At 36.6% G+C, this 14,539-nt stretch overlaps 1 protein-coding gene across 1 annotated transcript in view; it reads right to left on the reverse strand.

Annotated features, from left to right (window-relative positions):
• The window catches only part of LOC107102376 (leucine-rich repeat-containing protein 7-like), a 40,204-nt gene extending 31,325 nt beyond the window's left edge, over positions 1–8,879 (reverse strand). The window contains exons 1-9 of the mRNA XM_015401663.1: positions 8,802–8,879; positions 8,270–8,326; positions 8,068–8,131; positions 6,053–6,127; positions 5,819–5,963; positions 5,206–5,278; positions 4,625–4,645; positions 3,528–3,545; positions 1,166–1,295 (exon numbers count right to left, since the gene is read on the reverse strand). Of these exons, the coding sequence (XP_015257149.1) occupies positions 1,166–1,295; positions 3,528–3,545; positions 4,625–4,645; positions 5,206–5,278; positions 5,819–5,963; positions 6,053–6,127; positions 8,068–8,131; positions 8,270–8,277 (534 nt within the window). The 5' untranslated portion in view covers positions 8,278–8,326; positions 8,802–8,879. The remainder of the gene's footprint in view (positions 1–1,165; positions 1,296–3,527; positions 3,546–4,624; positions 4,646–5,205; positions 5,279–5,818; positions 5,964–6,052; positions 6,128–8,067; positions 8,132–8,269; positions 8,327–8,801) is intronic.
• Positions 8,880–14,539: the final 5,660 nt, after the last annotated feature.

Below are 14,539 nucleotides of genomic sequence, written 5' to 3' on the forward strand. Positions count from 1 at the left end.
AAACCAAGCCAGAAAAAAAAGTTATATATTTGCTACAAACCAAGTAAGGGACACATAAAAAATGTATCTGCAGTGCTTGGGTCAAATGAGACTAAAACTATATTTAAGCCCAACATCCAAAATGCTCTGCATGACAGAGAAGTAATGTTGCACATTACCCTCAACACAGCAGCAAACCTTTTAAGAAGTGACATGAAGGCCAATAAGAGACGATGGGAAAATGGAGCAAAATGTAGGGCAATCGAGTAAGAAAATAAGCAAAAAGGCAAGAAAGGACAGATGTTTACCCTCCAGTTAGACAATAACACTAAACATTCTGAACTACCATCAAAATGTTTACATCAAGTAACTCAAATGTCAGTCCCTAAGGTCCAGTATGATTACAACTTTTAGATTAATCCAAGGTCAAGCCCACTTAAAATAGCTCTGAGACAAAAATACCTCTTCACCATACAATCAAGTTCTACACTCTGCTAATAACCCAATAAAGCCATGCTTTACAAACTCCCAAGTTTTTATGTCTCTTTTGGAGAAGAAAAACAAAACTCTGGAGTTTGTGAACCATGGCTTATAACAAACACATATCTTCTTGAAACATGGCTCAGTCAAAGTATAAACCTTAATCCAATCAAGAATCTGTGTAAGACTTGAGCAAAGTAATTCACAGATACTCTCAATTCACCATGACTGCGCCTGAGCTCTTTTGGAAAAGAGGGAGGTCAAATTATCCAGCCTCTTGATATGAAACACACCAGCTCACATCAAAATTCCTGCAGCTGAAAAGGGTTTCTACATATTGTTGAATCAAGCTAGCCTAATTCAAATGCATGCAACACCTGTCTGAAATGTATCATTTAAACAAAATTACAACACAGCAAGCATAATAAACCAGGTTACTTTTTATTATATAAAATATTGATATAAGACATGACAGTGTAAAGACTAAAAAAGTAAAGCTAATTACCGGCTTCAGGCTGGTTAACAGAATGATACCTTAACAGAGGGACAATTTTTTTGGGAGGACTCAATGATTACAGTATTTGTGGTGAAATTAAAATCTTTCTGAAGATTTAAAAAAAAAAAATTACAGTAACCTCTGATTTGAAAACTGTATTGTTTAAGTTTTGTTTGGTATCAGTGTCAGAGCTGAAATCAATAAGCTTACCTCCCGTGGCAGCTCTATGAGGAAGTTTTCATCTGCAGCAAAAGTTCTCAAGCTGTGCAGGTAGCCAACAGTGGGAGGTAACGACTCCAGCTCATTACAGCTACAGTCCAACTCCTCCAAAAGAGACAGGCTAAATGAAAAGAAGAGAGGACATGAAAAGAAAAGAAGAGGAGTCATTCTGACGGCTGTAACATGTCTGTAGCTATTCTAAACAATATTCTTTCTCTGGAAAGAGATCGATTCCATGGAAAGACTGAAACCGGAGATAAATAACATTTAACCTGTAGTATGTGACCTTTTTTTTTATTAGAACAAAAATAGAATTTATAGAAAAAAGATTCAACCAATAGGCTACGCCCAGTTGTAATTGCAAAGAACATGTGTAAAAATTAACAGAGAGAAAATATAAATAAAATATTAACTAAAAATAATGACAATTGCATAATTTTGGATGATATCTACAATTTTTGGCTACAATTTTTCTCCACTGTTAAAATAAGCTTATGATGTTTCAGTCTTTACATGGAAATTTCTTAATATTATTATAATAACATCAGCTACACTGAGGACTAAAAGGTTAATGATTCAGATATAATCTGAATATATATTTCTTATTTTTAGAGATAGATCTCAGCTTGTTGTAGCATCTAGTTCAACCCCTCTATAGCACACTGGACTGCCCTTTACATGTCTTCAGTGGTCTGACACCAAAGTAACAGCATGCTAATGCTAATGAGAAAACATTTTTACATTCACTGTTAACATTACATTAGTCTGCCTTATTATTCCCAACAGATGGGGCCATCTGGACTACCATACTGTCTAAAATGGGAGCAGATGAGAAGGGACAAAGAAAAAGGAGAGGTGTAGGGAAAGGTTGTCTTATTTTGAATAACATTTGTGTTTACTGCTATGGTTCAAGTTAGTTAGATTCAAATACAGTTTTTTCACTTTCCAATGAAGTTTCGCCATTGGGTGTATAGTGTAGTCATTCTGGTTGGAAATAATCATTAAGATCCATCCAGTTTTATATCCAGTAAAAACTAGCAGAAAATTATACCTCAGTTCACTATAACTAAGAAACAAGTTAGCGTTCCTATTGGCTGGCCACTATGAGCCAAACTTTTTCTCTGAGGTTCATCATCTACATAAAATTTTAAACAAACATTTCACAGCCCCATAATCACCAAAATATCATCTTTAAAAATTTTTTGACCCCCCCACCCCTACCCAACAAGCTGTTACCTTTGATAAAAAAACCTCATTTTTAATTTGAAGGTAGTGTGAGGTTATGAATTAAATATAGTCATTATGATCCTTTATTGAAAATATAAAATTAAATCTATCCAGGTGAAATAAATCTGATTTGTACAAATTGGATTTAGTGGCAGTATAGACCACTACCTTTGAAACATGACATCTGAGTTTGAAAGCAGGTGTTTAAGTCTCTTATTAAAGGGGTTTGGAGAAGTTGCTGATTACTGTATGGCTCCTTTTGAGAAACTACCACGCCTTTAGATCTAAAGGCTTGTTTTCAATTTTCTGGTTGAGTATTAACACTGAAAAATATTTATTCTATTAGGTAAACTGCAAAATAAAAATTTAATTTAAAGTCTTGTTATAAAGATTTAATATTAAACAAGGGTAAAAAAATAAAATAAAATAAAATAAAATAAACACTTCTAACAATGGATGTGAAACAGTAAAAGAGCTTTAAGGGGAAGTCATTAATCTACAGAACTACTTATCAAGACCAAATCCTGGGACTTGTTCATGAAGACAGAGAGCTTTCAGGGTGTTCAGATACAGATCTTGCAAATATGTCAATCTTATAAGCAATATAGAATTATATGGAATATCTAAAGTCAGCCAGAAAGAAACAAAGAAACAAAAGTTTAAAGATGATTCTTTTCACAAATTATATAAGTCTTACATAAAATCTAAATAAAAATATGAAGAACAGTAGACAACACCAAAATTATATTTAACAAATGTTTCAGGTTAATTAATCAACATATCTACCTTTTTAAAGCAGACAATATATTTAATGTTGCACATCCTATGCATTGATGTAAGCAAGACTACAGTCATACCACTGCAGTAACATTACATGCAATCATTTTATTCTCCGTGGGTTTTCCTATTGATGTTTTTGAAGAATAAAAATCATATCTAAAGATTAAATCAAGCTCTGAATACAGTAAAATAACTTTGTTTAATGTTTGCATGTAATCTTTATGGATATGAAATGTTCCCCACATTGACAGCATGTGGTAGCAAGCTTTTATTTTCTGTATCTGCAGCACGGCTGAACATCTATCTCTGAACAAGCCCTAAAATCCAGAAGGCTCATGTTACTCACCCTTGCTTTGGCTTCGGACTAACGCCATGGCACCGCAGGAAACATAACACACAGACCCCCCCAACCAAAAATCAGCCATTACAATACAGTGATAAACAAGATAAACGACCCACCTAAAACCCCTATATCTGCAATCCATTATAAACTGCCAAGATGAATTGGCTGAAGGAAGTTTTTAAATAAAACAAAACAATGATTACAAAATCAAATATCTGCAGCTAAAGTGTTCATAATCCATAGCCTTTGTCACATTTTGGACACCTTAACCAGAAGAATCAGAGTTTGTTATCAGGATTTAGGTGATAGATCAACACAAAGTAAGACAAATGTAAAGGATGCATAGTTTATTTAAAAAATATAATTTAGAAAACTTAAGTGTTCATATGGTGGTATATTTAGTGTCTTTTAATCTGACTCCATAAAATAAAAAGTCACTGATTGAATCACTGAAGCCCAAAGGGTATGTTCTAAGCTCTGTGCAGAATATTTGTGAACAGACACAACACTTAAAACCAAGGCAAACAGCAGACAGCAGAAGTATAAAGGTACAACATGGTAAAGTCATAAAACAGTATTCCAAGCTTTTAACACATCTTAAAGCCCATTTCAGTTAGTGTATTTAAAATGGTGTTAAAAAAAAAGTGTGCCCTCCTCAATCGTCAAAAATGATTGAAAATTCTTTCTTGTCGTAATAGCAATGAAATTATAGTCTGTAGCACCATTAAAACCATTCTTATATCATATAGAGGATGGTCACCTATCTATCATTTATCCGTTGTCTGGGGACTGGTGCTTATCATCAGCAGTTTATGGGTGAAAGCCGGGCGAAACCCAGGACAGACCAGCAGTACTTTGCAGGACAACACTGAGACACACAACCATGCATGCATATGCACTCACACCTTAGAGACATCAGTTAAAAAAAAAAAACAATTATGTTTTTGGACTGTGAGAGCAAGCTGGAATAACCAGAGGGAACCCACACATGCACGGGAGGAACATTCAGACTTCATGCAGAAAGATCTTTGGCCAGAAATTGAACCTAGGAAATTCCTGCAACAGTACTACACACTGTAGGTCTGAAGGACCCGTTCTACCTGGACTGGCTCCTTCGAAGGCTGTGAAAATAAAGACGCCAGAAGAGCTCGGCTATCGATTCGAACAGGTCTAGACCTATCTGGAGTATCACCACTTTTGGCATGAACTGTCTATAAAACCTAGATATTAGGTAGTAGAATCTACTTAAGGGTCTGCAACCCTGGTACTCAGATCTACTGCCCTGCAGACTTTAAATGCATCCCTGCTCTAACACAGCTAATTCAAATGATGGAATTACATCTTCAGGTTGCAATGACGTTTGGCAAGGGGCTGGCAACAAGCCATTCACTCGATTCATGTAAAAACGAAAATGATACCTGAGTTAAATATAATTAAGAAACTAGTCAAGGATACATCTAAAACTTGCAGGACAGTAGATCTTGAGGATCAGGACTGGAGACCCCTACGTCTACTTTGTGCTGTTCTTTCACTTAACATATAACTAAAAGACAGTCAAATGTTTGGTTTTAAAATGTGATAAAAGTTCAATGGGGTATAAACACTATTGCAAGCCCATTTATCTGACCTGACATTTGTTAAAGGGTTAGATTTTTTTGAAGAATCTGTGTTGGATTCTCACCTCCCAATAGTGTGAGGCAGTGCGGTCAGCTGGTTGTCATCTACCTTTAGAGTGGTCAGCTTCTTCAGCATTCCTGCAACACATGCAGACACACAGGTACAAATTCCCACATGGGTAATACAAACACTTAACTTTCACTCTTTCTGTTTTTAGCAAGATCATTCATAATTATCATTCAGCATCAACACAGTGTTCTACAGCATAGTTCAATATAAACTAAGGGACATATTAAGGAGATGGTCATATGCAGATTCGTAGCCGATTGGCAGAAACTTATAGAAGATCAATACTACCCTTTATGTACCCTTGAAAGCTGCAGCCATTATCAGGATAGTTTGTTTCAACTTGAAAGTAGGACTAAGCATAAAAAAAATTACATTGGGAACATTATTTTTTCTTATATGTTCACAATGTGAGACTAACTGTCTGTTTAAGGTTTCTGAAAAAAATGTACATAGCTGCTTGGTTAATTGTTATATTTATATTGGTCTTAAGTAAGTGGGATCATTGAGTTTCTTTTTTTATTATTATTTCATGTGTTAAATTTGTATCTCACTGTGTGTATATATCAGTCCTTGTGAATAAAACCCAAGCTGGTTATGTAGGTATGTACCTATAGAGTCTGGCAGATGCTGCAGCATATTGGAGGATAGCAGTAGATCTTCTAAGGCCTCACAGCCAGAGATGTCACTGTCCAAAGACTCAATGCGATTTTTGGCCAAATCTAAATACCGCAACTGACGAAGCTTCCCTATTGACTGCAGAAAGACAGATGAAGAAGTAAAAGTTGGCAACAATGCGTTACTTTATACTTGTTTGTTCCTGCCTAAGGTGAAAGTCCACTTACCCCAGGTATAGACTGTAGAGAGTTGTTATCCAGCCACAGCTCCTTAAGGCTGTGTATCTGTTCCAGCACCTCTGGCTACGAAGCAAAAAGATTTAATATGCTTTAATGTAAGTTATTATAAAATCAAAAATGAAAATAAAGGAGCACATGACATGTGAGTTCTTTTGACCATACAAGGACAGAGCAAACAGAATCAGGCACAGAGCAACTGTATGTTTGTAATGATGATTTAATGAAAAAGAGTTTTTTGTAGGTCAAAAGCTAATTCTTTAGGATTACAGGTGTCCATATTTAATTCTATACATGACTTAACTATGAAATTGGAAATTACTTTTGGAAATTACTTTGTGGAAGAGAATAAACTCTAGGACTAATAACAGGTTTTCTTTTTCTGGGGCGGAAATATCTGCTTTCTGATGCAAAGGAAACCATTCAGTCTGGTGCTATTGACTAAGAATTTTTTTTTTTGTTTATTTCTACTTTCATAGGTTTAATAAGTGCTAAATAATACAAAGTAAATACATACAGGCCAAGAGGTAGAGGAAAATCAGCAAGGATAGCCCTATTTAGCTTTCTGAAAATATTTTTTTTACAGCTTAAATGAAACTCCTAAAATATGATGTCTCTGTTTTCCCATACAAACTACTTTAAGTATGTAAATAACTTGTATAACTAGTGCACAGTACTGAAGGGATATTATTACATAGAGTGTTTTTTTTAGCATGCCACTTTAGCACATAGTTAACAAACAACCCCAGAACATATACGATTACTAAAACATGATTTAATGTTGTCATGAAGCCATCCATCTTCTGTCCCACTTAACCCAAGTGGGGTCGCAAGGGGTGCTGGTGCCTATCTCCAGCTGTCTACCGGGGCGAGAGGCGGGGTACACCCTGGACAGGTCGCTAGTCCATCGCAGGGCAACGCAACCATTCACACACAATCTCACACCTAAGGAGAATTTAGAAAAGCCAATTAACCTAACAGTCATGTTTTTGGACTGTGGGAGGAAGCCAGGAGTACCCAGAGAGAACCCACACATGCGCAGGGAGAGCATGCAAACTCCATGCAGAAAGAGATGGGCCGGGAATCAAACCCAGATGCTTTTGCTGAAAGGCAGCAGCGCTACCCACTGCGCCACTAGGTAGACTAATGTCATGAGGCATAAAACATAAAAGAAAACTGCAAGCATATGTCTCAGTTGCTGTTAATGCTTGTGGTAATATTTCCAGTACCTTGACCTAATTACAGACAGTGGAAGATTATTGGTGGTCTGACAGAACAGAGGTGGTTGGGTTGGAGAGAAAAGCTTCTACTCCCTGCTGCTTTTAAATGGACTCGCTCAGTGAAAGGTCAGATGGTACAAAAGCCATAAGAATAACATTAGTTTTTTTTTGTTTTTTTTTTCATGGCTGATGATGTTAAAACTTATGTTGAAGACTCAGTATTTCAACATGCTATGCAGACACTGTCCCTGTGCAATCAATAACCACTACAACTGGAAATTCAGAAGCTTTATGGTGTTTCAGTATCCATGTTGTCAGACAAACCAGAACCAGAACCTTGAAAATAAGAGGGATTAATGAGTTAAGAGATTGTAGAATCCATCTACAAAAATCCTCAAATGAATTAAGTTGTGAGGGAGAGGGTCTTTCAAAGCTGAAGAAAAAAGGTTATCCATGCTTTATCATAACAGGTCTACTTATCTGTTATTTGTCTCTTTTAACATTGGACATAATAAATGCAGCAGAGTTGTACAGTACATGAACCATTAGAGCATCACACTAGCCTGGACTCCCTGTGGTTTCCTTATTTGTATTTGTGAGCAAGTGTTTATAATAGTCCTTCTTTACACTTACTAAGTCCTGCTTCTCCATTCTTTAGCCTTTTACTTTTATTACCATATGCAACCCACCACACAGTCCAATTCAATTAATCTATATTACCTATATTATTCTGAACATTTCTAGTAAAAGTGGTGAAAAGTAAGGCATTAGACAAACTGATCTTACCATTTCAGAGAATTCATTGCTACCCAGATCCAGCCTCTCCAGCTGTGTCAGTCTGTGGATGGACCTGGAAAGACAGAAAATGGAAATGTTATCCATATTGAGTTTCACATGAACTAACACAAAAACAAGCAGGGTTATTATTTTTCTTAAGATAAGTTATTTTTTTCCAACATACAAATGTTCATATGGTACCCTGTCTTACTTTGGCATGGTTTTCAGGTGGTTCTCTCTCAGCTCCAGAATCCGTAGTTTGGAGAGCCTGAATAACAGAAGGAACATAAGCCTAAACCTAATTCCTTTTATTTGCACTCTGCCAGATGCAACAGTCTTCAATAGGATTAACAAAAAAAGAGTACACAAAAATAAATGAAGTGAAAAAGAAAAGTTAATCTCTAAAATCATTCTGTTAGATATCTTTTTGTTCTTTTCAACAAATATCCAGTAATTTTGATTTTTTTATAGGATCTTTTCAATACAGACTTCAATTACCAGCACCCACTCACACAGCTTTTAAATAGTCATATCAAATGACACTGCTCAACAGATAAGCTTTAGAATTAACCAAAAAGGCATATTCCTTATATAAATCCTTCATGGTAAATGCATCTTCAAAAATATGTTAAACACTAAATAGAATATATGAATAGAGGTTATAGATTAAGAGTAAATGTTTGCGTTAATCCCGACCATCCAAAATAAAACACAACTAAAGATAAACACATGTATCAATTCACCTGCCAAAGTTAGCGGGCAGATACTCCAGGAAGGCATCATTTAAGAAGAGCTGGGTCAGATTCAGGAGCTGCGTAAAACCATCTGGGAGTCTTAAAGAGAAATATTTAATAAAATAAAAAAAATTAAAATATAAAAAACACACATGAAACAAAAGACAGAAAACAATGCAAGGTGCAAAAGAGGAATAAGAAAAAGAGTTTCCTCCTGTGGGAGGAAACATGGCCAATTTCTGCATGGCTGCAGAAGCAACTAAACGCTGCTGGCCTGGAGATGACTCATCTGCAGCACAAGCGCAACACAGACACATAGGAAACATTTACCTCTGCAGCATTCTTTACTTCATCAACATCAGCAGGTAAGAAAATGGGAATTATAAATGCACACCTGAGACTTCAAAGATAAAAAAAATGTGTTTTTTAAAAATATGTGGATCTGATGAGCAATCATAAAAAAGCCAACCAGGCATTAGCAAATTAGCTTAGTTACTGCATGTTTAGTGTTTGTAAACATACACAAACTCTCCTTCAGATAATAAGCAAGAATAAAAAGCTTACATACAGTATGTTATTAAATCAATTTGATTTTAAAATTATCTTACATATTTAAAGTGTCATAAAAAATATTTCAAACTGTTTTTTTTTTTCTACTTTTCTACTTGTAGTTTGCTGTGCAGCTGAAGTGTGGGTGATGCAAGCAATCCAAATCATTCAAATCAATGTGTACATTCACATCAGCTGTGGTGCAGTGTACACCAAAGCAGTGCAGATCAACAAAGTGTTTCCCCAAAAACAGATTTTTGCCTGACGCAAATTGTCTTTGCATCAAGCTCCTGAATCCAGGGGAAAGGAGCCATCCGCTCTCTGTACAAGTGAAGCAGGAAATTGGTCTGCATTGCCAACATAAAGTCGGACCTGTTCCAGGTGCATGTTGGACTCCGGCAAGGCTGCATTTTTTCACCAATCTTGATCATAGCCTTTATTAACAGGATTTCTTGGCACTGCCAAAGGCTAGAGGGGGTCTGATTTGGGAACCAGTGAATTTCGACCCTGATCTGGAGGCTCCCTCCTCTCAAAACCTACAGCATGCACGGGGGATGTTTACTGCCAGGTGCAAAGTGCCCCAGAATCAGCTCCTCAAAATCCGAAACGATGGTTCTTGAATAAAAAGGTGGCTTGTATCCTTTAGGTTGGAGGACAGTTCCTGTCTCAAGCGGATAACTTTAAAGGGGTAGTGGAGGATTTTATTTTTCTGGTTAGATCATCAAAATAAGTATTCCTCCTACTGTAATTGTCAATCATTCTGGTGATATATTTACGTAAAGCCGTCCTAGGTATGTGCACGTCCCCAGTTAGATATCTTCTTCTGTGCATTCGCACTTTCAGGCGTACATGTGTGATGAGCTACGGTTTCAGACAGTCATTGAAGCTCACGTTTCTCACCACGGTTCTTTGAAAACTGCAGAGGATTGTAATAGAAAAAGTGTCAATGAAGTGTATGAGAAGAAAATAAATGCCTTAGAAGAGGCAGATATATCCTGGAATGCTTTGCGTGGAGAGCTCTCCGAGCAAAGCATTATGGGATTTTCTGTCACAATGGGCTGTTGTTGCCATACAGTAGGCTGTGGCTAACCAACAGCGGTGACTAATGATAAAGATGGTGCAGGCACTGAGCGGTGGAGTTGGAGTTATGTGACCAACAGGGAGCAAAAAGTAGTGATCATCTGTCCAAATCGTCAGTTAACTGAGTTCACAATAAAGTCCACTATTTAGTCCCCACTCTATATAGTGATGAAGGGTTTTAGGGGTTAGGGCAGAATTTCAAACACAGTAAGCTTGTATGAGCTATGAGAACAACAACTTTCAAACTGAGCGTACACGAGGAGAACGGCCTCTGGCATTCTCTCACACGTGTTTAATAAGCTTTCCCTCTCTGAAGCGATTAAGTGTTGTGCATGTGCATTCTTTTTAAAGTGGAGAGGGCAGGTCTTTTAAAAAAATTGTGAAAATCCTCCACTGTATCTTTAAGTATCTTCTGATCCTGTTCATGAGTGAGGGGAGAATGGAGCAGAGATCAACTGATGAATCGATATGGTAGATGCTGTAAAACTGCACCAGCCTGTTGAGCTGAAGAGAGAACTGAACGAGAAGACATTAATTTACCAGTTGGTCTACATCTACCAGTCGGTCTACCCTCACTGATGGTCATAAAATCTGGATTATGACAGAAAGAACCAGATCCTGGATACAAGTAGTTGAAATAAGCTTCATCCACAGGGCTCCTGTTCCACCACATCGAGAGGAGTTAGATGAGGTGGCTTTGACATATTTTTCAGATGCCGCTCCTGGACATGTCCCTCAGGATGTGTTCCAGGCACGTCCCACCGGGAGAAAGTTTCGGGCATAAGCCAGGACATGCTGGAGGGACTATGTCTCTTAGCTGAAAAGGGAGCACTTCTGGCTTCACTCAGCATTGCTGTAAGAGGTGTCTAGGGCGAAGGAAGTCTGGGAGTCTCTGCTGAGACTTCTGCACTGTGACCTGGTCCTGGATAATGCAGAAGGTACTGTGCAAGTACAAAAACAGAGGGGCTATTGGACGATGAGAAGGGATATCAATGTGCACCTCTAATAAGTTTTGCTGTACAACTCCCCAAAACAGCATAAACCTCATGAACTTAATTTCTGTCGAGTGGCATTTATGCAGCTGGGGGCTCAGCAGGGATAGCCTAGTCACAGCTTTCAGTGTGTGTAACTTTTTGCAGCACACCCGCACCGCAACTGCACAGCAGCTAAACCACATTACATGTGGGCTGGCTTTAGGAAGCCCTGCAGAAAAACGTTTATACAAGCAAAAATATTTTATAAAACACCAGAGAGAAGAAGCAAAAACACAGCTCATTCTGCCACTAGAAATAAGTTGTTAGGAAATTTCTGGCTGTTCTGTGTGCATATATGAGACTATATATATGTATATATGGAATATATTTATATTATTATAGTCATATATATCAGACTGTATGGAATCCAACTGTGCTGACATTTAAAGCACTTTTCACCTAAGCCACATTCAGCCAGATTCTGCTGGAATTTAGGCTTTACCCCTTTACCAGGGGTGCAAAACATGCGAAAATGTGAGAAGCTAGAAACAATGCTACAACTTTGCGACTTTATAGCTTTGCAAAATGTCTACTCTTTCAATTGAGGCACAGTCAGTCCAAAAACAGCAGATCACAGAGGTCAAACTCTTCTTAAACCAAGTAAAGTTTAAGTGATCACAACTCAATGTATTGTCAAATTTCCCTCTGATCTGAAATAAATTCCTCAGGCAAAGAGTCCAGGACACTAGCTAAAAAGAATCAAAGTCAGTAACTCTGGTCCATCACAACAGCTTCTAAATTTAGATGATTATCCTGCAAGGTGTAGCTGTTTACTGCTGTTCTGGAATTTGTCAGTCAACATGTTCCCTAGTGATTTCTGACCCTAACGTAAACAGTGCAGACATGGTGATTGTTTTTACCATGTCTGGATATCAACATGTCAACATCAAGGCTTTGAAGACTTTATGAAAGGTAACTGTTTCTGTGCTAACTATCTTCTAAAATATCTTTCTTGATGAGCTTATAAAATAAAGCTTTGTCGAAACAGCTCGAGGTTCCGGTTTGGAGTGTTAGAGTGTGTTGGAGTCTTACTTTGTTATGGGGTTGACGCTGGCTTCTACCACAGACAGGCCTTTACAGCATTTTATATTATCTGGAAACTCCTGGATTCCTGTTGGAGTGCATCATTATAAACAGTGATATAGCATAAAATAGGCATTCTGAGATTAAAGAAGTACCTTAAAGCAATGTCTGTGCTGGGAGTTATGTCTGAATTTTTGCTGCTGAATGCAGTTATTAGAAAATATAGTTCCATATGCATGAAATCTTTACCATTTTTACTGATGTCTAACTCTTTGAGGTTAACCAGGCTGGCGATGGTGGTAGGAAGATTGGAAAGGTCGTTATCAGGCAAGCTCAGCTTCTTTAGGGCCTGGCACTGGAAGAGTTGCTATGAGAGAAAACAACAGATATGGAAAACAAAAGATGAATTAACTCTGATTAGAAAAGCCAAACAGAAGTCAAACAGAATGCTGCATAACAAAAGAGAGCATTGAAAGTTTGCAGTAGGCCTGGAAAAAACTGTTCTGTTTAGTTTTTTTTTTTCGATAAATAATGCAGTTTTAATTTTCCCTGTACTGTGGCCCCAGAGGGTAGAAAAAGAGTAATAGCGAAAACATTCAGTACTCTCTGTGGGGACATACAGCAAAATCTAAACATGCATAACAGTGAGCAGTGCCTTCACAAAAAGTGCTTATATAGGAAAATATTCCTAAGGCACAAATGTTAAGAGTTCTGATCAAGATAGTTTCAAAAATGCATAAACAAAAATTTGTATAATTAAAACTAGATTTATATAAACAGGAATTTCAACACAAATCTATTAGACTGTTGAATAATCCTGCATCAAAGGAATACAAATATAGAAACATATGGGTTTTTACAACTGGAAACAGCAAATTAAACCTTTTTCTCAATTTTTTTCAACTCTACATTCAGGGTAGCTGAAATCCGTTACTGTTTTGTTAATGATGTAACACACCACAAGCAAAACTTATAGTATAGAAAATATAAACCCCTTCCATGAATGGTAATAGCTATTGTGCAGATCTTGCAGTTCACACATTCACACTTTGTCATGATTCAGTTTTAATGATTTACAAATGGAAATTTGCAGAACTGAAAAATAGAGACATGTCTTTAGTATAAGTTATATGTATTACCCAGCAAAAATCATTAAATTGCAAGAAATGATCTGTTATGGCAAAGAAGGTTACTGTTTGCAAAAGGCATTCATCAAAACGTAAATTTTTCAGGTTTTTCCAAAATTTGATTTACTTCTTATTTAAACATAAATAAATAATTAGCTTTGAACATCCAATACTAGAAATATGGAGTGAAACACAGAAAAGGCAGAGCATTTCTATGTCTTCTAGACTGAAAAAGAAAATTATGCAACCGCTTTTGGCATTTACTTAATCATCTTTAGTTACTTTAACACAAAAGTTTTATGTCCTACCCTGCTAACGTAAAACAATTGTGTTAAAGTAAATAAAAATGATTAAGTAAATGCCAAAAATATTAGCATAATTTTTTTCAATGTAGAGGACACAGAATCCCAATAGGCAACAAAGCTACCTGCATCAAATATAAACACCAATTTAGGTTATGCAGATATAGAATACTTCATAATTCATTAAAAACTCTTAATGTAGATGAGTTTGTTGCAACTTGCAACTTTTTCCACAAGTTAAATTTCTTTTTGCAAAGAGAAAACCTAGACAGACCAAACCTATCACTTGGAAGCAGACCTGAGTATCCTTTGGTCAAAGAGAAGCAAATGAACAGGAACCAATGCTTATTCTGTGTTTTAAAACTTAATCTCTAGGTAGCAACTTTTGTTAGATGTTTTAGGAAGCCTGAAGAACGAATTTCGATGAGCACTTTAGACAATTCTAAAACCGTTAATGCTGCTATGGACTATTGTGTTTTGCATAAAAATGTTCATCACCAAATATACCAAACCAAAATTTAATCTACTTTTTTAAATACAAATCTTGCTACTGTATTTTATCATTATATCAATTTTTATGTTTTACTTTGTCTCTTCTTAATTTAAGGTCAAAGGTAAAGTAGGGATTGTAA

Source organism: Cyprinodon variegatus, unplaced genomic scaffold, assembly GCF_000732505.1.
Source record: "Cyprinodon variegatus isolate N-32 unplaced genomic scaffold, C_variegatus-1.0 Scaffold1244, whole genome shotgun sequence".
In the NCBI taxonomy this organism is placed as follows: domain Eukaryota; kingdom Metazoa; phylum Chordata; class Actinopteri; order Cyprinodontiformes; family Cyprinodontidae; genus Cyprinodon; species Cyprinodon variegatus.